The 11,007-nt window shown below is 30.2% G+C and overlaps 2 protein-coding genes across 2 annotated transcripts; both read left to right on the top strand.

Annotated features, from left to right (window-relative positions):
• Nucleotides 1-1,182: 1,182 nt before the first annotated feature.
• LOC129886963 (RING-H2 finger protein ATL78-like) lies at nt 1,183-1,983 on the top strand. The gene has a single exon (XM_055961880.1). The coding sequence runs from the start codon at nt 1,229-1,231 to the stop codon at nt 1,898-1,900; it is 672 nt and encodes a 223-aa protein (XP_055817855.1). The 5' UTR covers nt 1,183-1,228; the 3' UTR covers nt 1,901-1,983.
• Nucleotides 1,984-9,696: 7,713 nt separating this feature from the next.
• On the top strand, nt 9,697-10,513 carry LOC129886969 (RING-H2 finger protein ATL78-like). The gene has a single exon (XM_055961892.1). It carries the CDS (start codon nt 9,749-9,751, stop codon nt 10,415-10,417), a length of 669 nt encoding a protein of 222 aa, XP_055817867.1. The 5' UTR covers nt 9,697-9,748; the 3' UTR covers nt 10,418-10,513.
• Nucleotides 10,514-11,007: the final 494 nt, after the last annotated feature.

Raw genomic sequence — 11,007 nt, 5'->3', positions numbered from 1 at the left:
AAAATATAATTGTCTATAATAAACTGAATTTTACAAATTTAGAGAATAAAATAAGAAAATTATTATTATAGATAAAAAAGATATAATGAAAATGTCACTCACAGAATTAAAATTGAATGACTGAAATGAAAAAGTGCTATCAAGTATTAAGTGATAGAAGAATACAATCAAAATAAAAGGTAAGTTTTATAAAATATTTGTAAAAGTAAAATAAACAATGTTATATGGTAGTGAATGTTGGACCGCTAAAGTCCAACGTATCCACTAGATGCGTGTGCAAAGCTGTAGATAATAAGATGGATGTGTGATCGTGGTTGTAAGAATACACATCGCTGCTATAGCAGCAATTTTCGACCATTTTTTTAAACTACAAATCGCTGTAGTAGTAGCGTTTTTTGACCAATTTTTTTTTTAAAAAATACATATCAAAGTCACAGAAATTTTTCTTTAAAAAAAATAATTTTAATTTAACTATTCAGAAAAAAAAATTAAATTTGATAAATCACTGCTCAGAATAAATAAATAAAATAAATAAATAGAAGTTTTTCGCTGCGTGAGTAGCGATATTATTTTTTTTTAACACTGCAGCGATGTATTTTTTGAAAAAAAAATAATTTAAAATCGTTGCTACTGCAGCGATGTGTGTTTCAAAGAAAAAAAATTAGGTCAGAAAACTGATGCTACTATAGCAATGTGTGGTTAAAAAAAATTAGTCCAAAATTGCTGCACTTGCAGCGATGCAGCGATGTTACTGAAGAAAGAAGTTGTAAAATCGCTGTACTAGCAATGATATATTAGAAAAAATTGACAGCGATAACTTTTTTTTACGAAATCGCTGCACTAGCAATAATTTGTCCCTTTTAATTTTTTTTCGAAAACGAATGACCCTTTATATATTTTTATATAAAAAAAATAATCCTTTTAACTCCGGACTCATCTTTTCTAAACGAGAATTCATTTAATACTTCTAAAATCCGACATGCACGGTCCCACTTGTTTATAACAAACTCTTAACCTTTTTAGTGCTTAGAAGTAAATCTTATTAATTAAAATATAATATCTTTCCATTATTGTAAGCCGAAAGCTAAGTGCACACTTTAGCCCTGTTAGCCCCATATATTTGTCCTATATAAGCCACTCCCTCCAAGGTGGGACTTCAACTCATTCAACACTCAACACCAACAAACAAAGAAAACACACATACAAAAGTCTCAACCAAAAGCTCTATATGGCAACTACAACTTCCACTCTATTAATTCAAGAATTCATGGAGAACTTCCACTACTCAAGAAGATTACTCCGGGATGCGGCCACCATGGCGCCACCTCCGGCAGTAGCCGGAATTAGCCATGATCCAATTGGTGATCTACCAATAGGAAATAATGTCAACATATTTGATGCAAATGTTATTATGGTATTGGCAGTACTTGTAAGTGCCATAATTTGTTCACTTGTGTTGAATGCCATCATAAAATGTGCATTTAGGTGTTCTACCCTAATATTGATTGACTCATACTCAAACCATACAAATCCTTCATCAGCCAACAAAGGGATCAAGAAAAAGGCCCTCAAGACATTTCCAATTAGAACATACACTACTGAATTAAAATATCCAGGACTTGGCCCTGAATGTGTCATTTGCTTATTAGAATTCGTAGTCGGAGAGAAAGTTAAGGTTCTACCAAAGTGCGAGCATGGATTCCATGTCAAGTGTATCGATAAATGGATCAATTCACATTCTTCTTGCCCTACTTGTAGGTACTGCCTCATTGAAACATGTCAAAAAATTATCAACGGCGACAATTCTGTTACTACGAATGCAATTTCATCAGCAACAACAGTTGAAGAAATTGTAATAAGAATCGAACCTCTCGAACGTGAAGGTGTTATATCTAATTAACAATCAGCATTAGAAAGAAAAATAGGGTCAATTAGTTATTAATTGTATGTATGATGTAGAAAAATTAGCTATTTAGCATGATGAGGCCAATGCCAAGTGTAGATTTCCAATGATTCATTAGTACTCTTGCAAGTGTTTATACAAAATTTGAATATAGAATTTCAATTTCGTTGTAACTTATGTTTCTTCCTTCGATCGAGAGATTAATTAAGAGAATTAAATTAGCTTTTAACTTTATATCAAACATTCAGATTATCTTTTTGAAAATCAATACTTAACGGAGAGACATAGATTAGATATCCATGAAGATCATTATCTTCCTTTAATAACAAACCACAAGAATACTAATTTAGGCTTAATACTTAATTTCCAAACTGAATTTTGTATAGGGATCGAGGGCTAGCTCAAATGGTCAGTTTCTTGCCTTTCCCAGTTGAGGTGAATACTTCAAGCCCTATCGGTAACATAGCATTAAATTTATCAGTATCACTCCTGACTTGTCAACTATAGAATACAAATAGTCCACTATGTTTTATATGACTGAACGACGTGTTATATTGAGATTGTCATATTTTTATTCACTAATTAATTTAATAAAATAATTATTAATCTCTCTTTGAAGTTTATGATGAGTTTATAATAATAATAATAATAGATATTTAATGAATTTCTTTATCTATATACAAAAGTCTGGACAAAAACAAATTATTAAATTCAAGAAAATGTCAAAGTACCCCTTAATTAACAACCAAGTAGTGCCAACCGTTTGCCTTTTCCCTTCCATTATCGTTTAATAAACAAGAAAATTGCATCAATAATTATGTTGCAATGCTTGCTGATAAATACCAACTTTGCCAATATACAAGAAAAAGAAGTTAGCAGGAATATATATGTTGCAATGCTTGCTGATAAGCCAATTTTTAATCTCTAATTGTGTCAAGGCAAAACTAAAGTGGTAAAAGTCTCTTTGAAAAGGATATCCACATACACTATATTGTGTTTGTGGTTTGGTGATAAAGATTCAAGAAAATCATCTATTCAATCCCACCAATAAAGAAAATAATTAAGACTTTTATTGATCTTGTGAATCCATATCACAATGCCTACATAAAGTATTGTCGAAAAACTAACTTGAAAACAGACAAAGGAACCATCTATCTCATGTACCACACCTTTATTGTACTTGTTTTGTCCCAATTTACGCCGCACTGTATTGAAGAATGAAAGAAATTTTTCATCGGTAGTTAATAAGATGTGTGGTCTCTTTATAAGGTTAGGCAATCCTTTTTTTGAGCTAGTTTTTGGAGTATAAGTTAGGCCAAAACTTAATTTTATATGATATCAGAGCAGGACCCATCTCACCTGATGTTAGGCCTTCAAATCAAATTTGCTCACGCACCAGATGTCTAGCCCTATGAAATAAGTCTCACACCAATAAGTAATAAGATGAGTGAATCCTTATACTGTGAGACTTCTTTCATTCTTTAACACAATTTATAATAACTTGACATAAATTATTCTCTCTCTTGATTTATTTCTCTTTATTATTTGATTTATCATTTTTTAAAATTTTACTTTATTGATTTTTGCGTAACACCTGATCTTTCCGATTCTAACAATAATGATGGATGATCACATTCATAAAATTATACACAGCTACCCTTGGCACTGGCGGGACGCTTATGGATTCGGTCAAATCCAACAAACTTTGGTCTATATTTTATATCTGTCTAAAGAAATTAATTGTATATAAAAAAATTATTAATTTAAAATAATTAAAATCTTAAATTCATAAACTTCAAATTTCGGATGCCACCTCTCTGCTGAGCCCTTGTATTTATATTACTAATAACATGTCCAATCACTAAACAGTAAGTGCCACTACCTCTTTACTTAGGCTCCACACAATATGTGATGTATTTCTGATAAGAAGTTCAAGGATTATTGATTAGTTGTATGATTGACTCTTATGTGTCATTCTCAGATATTCTTAATTAAGTCAACCATGCTTTTTTTCTTTCTGGAAGTGGCTATGCTATTTTGTAGCCGTGAACTAAGTTAAATTAAATAATGATGATGTTGTTGCATTGCAATTTTTTTCTGAAGTTGATGTGAGTTAAAGAGGTCTATAGGAATAACTTACGAGAATTAAGTTGCAAATTAGCATGAAGAACAAATGAATTTGGCCTCTTTTTTTTTGTTGTTAACCTTAGCGGAGGAATCCGCATTGCATCTATATAAACAAATTTCACGCTAAATCAAATAAATTCACATAAACTTTAACTAAGGAATAAGTTAACTGCATCATTTATCTAGTGAATATCTATCTAGATTAAAATTAGAGGTGTCAATAGGCGAGTTGGATTAAATATGTGCAGGTCAAAGTAGGTTGAGTTGATAAATGTTACTTGAGCTAAAATGAATTGGGTTAAATTTGGACAGATCAAAATAGGTTGAGTTAATAAATGAAAAACTTACAGAAATCCCACTAGTTTAGAAGCTAATTACTTAGATACCCTCTAATTTGCATTATTGCGAATCTTACTAGATTTTGGTGTGTTCAGATACGCCTAGATACATCCAAATATATCTATCCAAGTAGATTCACATGTATTTGGGATACATAGACCAATCTCGCTCATCTCTCTTTCTATTTTTAGTGTATATGGTAGCAAAAATATATGTATCTAGGTATATCTTCCTCAATATATGATAGAAAACTCTTAATTAGTAGTAAGATGCGTAATTATTTAAAAGTATAGATAAAATTAGTATATATGGTAAAGATGTATGTCTAGTAAAGTAGTTTCTCCTAATAAATGTTACTTGAGCTGAAATGAATTGGATTGAAATTAGCTAATATGCGAGTCATGATCCAACCCATCCAAGTCTTACTAAGTTTTATTTGTTCTTGATAAATTTCTTTATTATGATTATATATAACACCTCAAATAAATAAAAAATATATTCTGATAAGATTTCTTATGAGTGAATTAAGTTACGTATTCACCTAATTTTTAATGAAATAGAATGGATTAAACTAATAAAAAAAGGGGTTAGAGATTCGCTCAAACATCAATGAATCTGACAAATTGAATTTGATTTTACTATCCCTACGTGAAATGTTTATATAGTTCTGTAAGAAGTATCTTTTGAAACAGGACAGCGAATCCCACATCCTATTTTTTTTTACAAAATAATAATAAAAAATAATCTTTTCAAATCTGTCCGACATAAAAAAAAAAAAATATCTCGTATAATTTAATCATTTCCTACCACTATAAGCAGTGAAGTGACACTGCCCATTTGCTTAGGCTCCACACACCATGTGTAATTCAAGTATCCATAGACACGACAGTTGTACTGTTCAATCACTATAATTGTCTATCTTTGATTTTGACTCTGCTTTTAGAAGTCAACTATGCTTTTTTTTTAAAAAAAATGATCAACGACTCTTTAAATAATGGGATAATCCATATACCAACATGATCTTCAAATTCACGATACAAACGTTTGGTTTAGGATTTTTTTAATCTTTAGAAATTGAATTTTTGTCTCGCTCAGCATAAACTTTGTAGCATAAGTTAAGTAGTATTTTCAGTATCTTTCAGAATTTATTGTAGTGTTTAAAAATTAAAATTATGCTTTTTAGGGCATATGTTCTTTATCGTTTGTAGAAAAAAAAAATTGGTCACTAATTAATGTAGATGGTAGAGTATATACGCTTTGGGTTCTTTTGAATGATACATTTATCTTTAAACAAACTATTAACTAAAGGTGTTAAGTAGGTCGGGACGGATCAGATCGGCCCACTTTTTTTTGGATCGCCGATTATCGGGCTGGGTCGGGTCAGACCGGTACCTTTACTGAACCGGTCCGGTCCGGTCTCAACAATAGAAACAATGTTAAAAATCCGGTTCATGACCTATTAAGGGTATAGTGGCCGGGCTTAATAGGCTGGACCGGGCCGGTTAGGCTTGAATTTTTTTTGCGACGTTTATGTATTCGAAAATTTGAGTCAATCATCAATATAGTGTATCGTTATCTATTTAATTGAGAAGTAATTATAACAATTTATATATTCACAATATACTATCTATTATAGTGATATATTTAATTATATATTATGTATATACTTACAATCTATATCTAATATACTAACATTATATTATATATTATAGCGATATAATTAATTATATTATATATATATATATATATATATATATCTATATACTCACAAGATACTATCTATTATAATTATATACTTACATTATACTATATATATGTACTATGTATATCAAGTATACTAACATTAATACTATCTATTATAGTGATATACTTACATTATATATACTTACAATGTATATCTAATATACTCATGAGTAGTCTATTACTTACATTATATATTATATATAGTTACAATATATAACAAATATACTCATAATATACTATTTATTATAATAATAATTTTTCAAATATTAAAATCTTATAGTGAAAATAAATTTGATTTTCCTTAGATGATTATGTAAAGTAAAAATAATTATTTAATTGAATCATATAAAATTTGTAGGGAAATTTTTTTTGACTTTATTAATATATTGATAAAATTCAAAGCATACAAGTTACAAACTTACAATTAGTTGTATATAATAAATTGTAACTTCTACATATTTTGAATAATTTTCTCCAATTCATCTGTATTAACATTAACAGGAATTGACTCATAATTTTCAAAATCAACAAATTCGTAATTTGGACTAACTTGTGCCGAAAGATCTCCAATTGACATTATTTTTTCAAGTTCTTCGTCTTTTTTCGTATCTTCTGTTCTTCCTTTATTCTTACGCTCTGATCTAATTCAATCTCTGAGGCAAACTAAAACATTCATGTCATTGCTCCCCAAAGAGTGTCGATTGTCTCCGATCTACTGTCTTCCTTTATTAAATGCGCTCTCCGATGCAATAGTTGACATTGAAACATTTAGCATATTCCTAGCCATGATTGATAATACTGAATATTGTTTTTGATTGTTCTTCCACCATTCCAGTATAGTGAAACTATTTTCATCATAGGTCTTTGGAGTCTGTCTCAAATAATAATTAAGCTCATTCCGATTTATGCTCCGTTGTGATATAGGTTGTATTCTATTCCAGATAAATTAGAAAAATCATGGGAAGGCATACCACGTGCCTGCCTTTTAGAAGATGATGACTCGTCAAAAGGATGAGATAAAGGAACAGTATGGCTAGTGGTAGCATTATCGAGTAAATCGATATAATGATTCTATAATGTTTGAATATAATGATTTGTATCACTCATCGCCTTAAACATATTAAGATCTTCATCTTTTCCATTTTTATGTATATATAAGACGAACACGTTCAGACACAATATTTAATTTCATTTACGGATTTAACATAGCACCAATTTAATAAATAGGAGGAATAGAAAAAAAATTAAAATTTTTCTATCATTTCAGCAACAGCATCTTTGTAATCAACTTTCTGTTTATATTTCATAAGCAATAAAGAAATTTTGGCTAAATAAGCTAAAATATTAAAAATAGTAGAATAATAAGCATCGAAAAATTCAAGAGTAGCCAAATAAATTTTTTCTAAAAAATACAACAACATCATTAATTTTAATCCAATCGGATTCTTCCAATATGACTTCGAAATATTTATATGCATATTGATTAAAAGTTGTAGTTATATGAGCTTTATAAATATTACAAGTCTTTAAAAAATCATAAGTCGAATTCTACCTAGTTTCAATTTCTTCGGGCATTAATATTGGTCTAAGATTATTTTTCTAGCATTTTCTTTTAAATTCTTTAAGTCTAGCTTTTCTATTATTTTCTTGAATAAAACCAACTTCATGCCTAATTTTTTCAATTGTTGGCTCAAAAAAAATAAAATCCATCTTTTACAATTAAATTATATATATGACAAGTAAATCTAATGTGAAAAATATCATTTAAAGGGAAGGGGGGACCTCAGGTTTCAAAGAATTAATAGCAGCAGTGTTGTTAGATGAATTATCAAAAGAAATACATAAAACTTTGTGTTCAAGACCATAATATTTTACAATCATTGATATAAAATCAAAAATAAATTGTGCATTATGCCTTCGGTCTTCGTCATATTGAAATGCTAAAATACGTTTTTTGCATAATAAAATTATTATCTATTCAATGACAAGTAACATTTAAATAATCATTTTTATTTATAGCATGACCAAGATCAGAAGTAAGTGAAACTCTACATGGAAGATTTGTTAATAACCAACATAAATAATATGCATATTGTTCATGAAGTCTAAAAATATCTGATCTACAAGTACTTCTAGGAATACCGTTAAACATGAGATTATAAATTAATTATATATAATAAATAAAAGCATCAGAAGAAGCAAATGAAAAAGGTAGACAACCCACAACTATCATTTTCGCTATCTCTTCACGGTCCCTCATTTTATTATACGTCCCCGTTAATTTTCCAGTCTGTGAGTTTATTTTACCTTGCAATGGCCCAGTAGCACCCCCTATTCGTTCTTTTCAAGCAGGATACTCATTGTCTAGATGTCTAGTCAATTGACCCATTCCACCTGATCTATTACCCCCGGTCTTATGCTAGAATTCTTTTTGACACTCTTTACATTGAACTTTAGTTGTTCCGGCTATGAGTTCAAAATAATGTCATACTAAACTAGTTTTTTTTTTTCTTTTACAGGTTGTGGATGATGATAAACAGTTCTAGATTGAGAATTACCTAAATCTACATCAGGACTAGTTAGTGTAACATCCACATCATCATTATCATCTTGTTCTATTTCTACTTCAAATTCATTTGATTCTTCTATACCGTAAGTTTTTTGATATTCATTTTCATTCATATCATGTGCACCTATACCTATTTCTCCAAATTCACTAGGTGTTACTTCAGGCATACGAGAATAATTTCTACTTGTACTACCTCTACCGGAAGTACTTGTTTTCTTACTACCACTACCTCTGTCGGTACACAAATTTTTAACACTTTTACCTATATTTTTTAATCTATCCATTATGCAAATTAAACTAATAAAAATTATAAACACAAAAATTAAATATTTAAATATATTAGAATTAATTTACTAAATAAAAGCAAGAGAAGAAACGATTATACCAAATTGTCGGAATCAAACAAAGAATCGTAAAATTGATGAAATGTTGAACACTTGAAAGTTAAAAACTTTCACTTGATGTTGTTAATTGCAAAAAATAATAAAAGATTGATATCACTTTAATAGAGAATTGAGAGAATTAGATGATTGTTGGTGGGACAAAATAATTAAATGTTGTAGGTATTTATAGAAAAAAAATAATTAATTTAATATATTTTTTTAAAAAAATTGGCATATTTTTAGATGGCGCAATGGCTCTTTTTGAAAATTTGGCCCAAAATTATTTCTGAAAAAAATAATAATTATGTTATCGGGCTGGTGGACCGGTGGGCCGGTCTTACTAGTTCAAGGCCAAAAATAGACCGAATCGGCCCAATTTTTTTTGTGTTGGACCGATACTCGGTCCGGTCTCCCACGTACCGAGCCCTTAATGGGCCGGTTAGGAGGCCAATCGGCGGATTTGACAGCCTTACACTTAACCCTAGTGCTTAGAAGTAAATCTAGTTAATTATAATATAATATCCTTCCATTATTTAAGAATAAAAAAGTTGATCCACAATTATAAGCCCCATAATTTTGTCCTATATAAGCCACTCTCTCCAAGGTGGGACTTCAACTCATTCAACACTCAACACCAACAAACAAAGAAAACACACATACAAAAGTCTCAACCAAAAGCTCTATATGGCAACTTCAACTTCCACTCTATTAATTCAAGAATTCATGGAGAAGTTCCACTACTCAAGAAGATCGCTCCGGGAGGCGACCGCCATGGCGCCGCCTCCGGCATCAGCCGGAATTAGCCACGACCCAATTGATGATCTACCAATTGGAAATAATGTCAACACATTTTATACAAATGTTATTATGGTATTGGCAGTACTTGTAAGTGCCACAATTTGTTCACTTGTGTTGAATTCCATCATAAAATGTGCATTTAGGTGCTCTACCCTAATATTGGTTGACTCATACTCAAACTTTACAGATTCTTCAGTAGCCAATAAAGGGATAAAAAAAAAAGCCCTCAAGACATTTTCAGTTATAACATACACTAATGAATTGAAATATTCAAGGCTTGACTCTGAATGTGTCATTTGCTTATCGGAATTCATAGTCGGAGAGAAAGTTAAGGTTCTACCAAAGTGCAATCATGGATTCCATGTCAAGTGTATTGATAAATGGCTCAATTCACATTCTTCTTGCCCTACTTGTAGGCACTGCCTCATTGAAACATGTCAAAAAATTGTCAACGGGGACAATTCTGTTACTACAAATGCAATTTTACCAACAACAGTTGAAGAAATTGTAATAAGGATTGAACCTCTCGAACGTGAAGGTGTTACATCTAATTAACAATCCAAATTAGAAAGAAAAATAGGATTAATTAGATATTAATTGTATCAGTATGTATGATGTAGAAAAATGATCTATTTAGCATGATGAGGCAAATGCCATGTATAGCTTTCCAATGATTCATTAGTACTCATGCAAGTGTTTATACAAAATTTGAACATAGAATTTCAATTTCGTTATAACTTATGTTTCTTTCTTTCAATCGAGAGATTAATTAAGAAAATTAAAACTAGCTAGCCTTGAACTTTTTTTAACTTTTCCTAAAACATTCATATTATCTTTTCAAAATCAATACTTAGCAGAGACCCATAGACTAGATTGCAATGCTTGCTGATAAGGAAAATTTTAATAGTGCTAAAAGATTTTTTAAATAAGGATAGCCCACATTGGTGAAAAAGACAGGAAGACTGAGGAATATCATACACTATATTGTGTTGGTGGTTTGGTGATAAAGACACAAGAAAACCATCTATTCAGTCCCACCAATAAAGAAAATAAGTAAAGACTTTGATTGATCTTGTAATCCATACCGCAATGCCTATATAAAGTATTGTTGGAAAAATAACTTGAAAAAAAACAAAGGGTCCCCT

This window comes from Solanum dulcamara, chromosome 1, assembly GCF_947179165.1.
Source record: "Solanum dulcamara chromosome 1, daSolDulc1.2, whole genome shotgun sequence".
In the NCBI taxonomy this organism is placed as follows: domain Eukaryota; kingdom Viridiplantae; phylum Streptophyta; class Magnoliopsida; order Solanales; family Solanaceae; genus Solanum; species Solanum dulcamara.
This window is presented reverse-complemented; position numbering and strand designations above follow the sequence as displayed.

Bases quoted from the DNA above. Each gene is read 5' to 3' on its own strand.
- LOC129886963 (XM_055961880.1), top strand. From the start codon at position 1,229: ATGGCAACTACAACTTCCACTCTATTAATTCAAGAATTCATGGAGAAC.
- LOC129886969 (XM_055961892.1), top strand. From the start codon at position 9,749: ATGGCAACTTCAACTTCCACTCTATTAATTCAAGAATTCATGGAGAAG.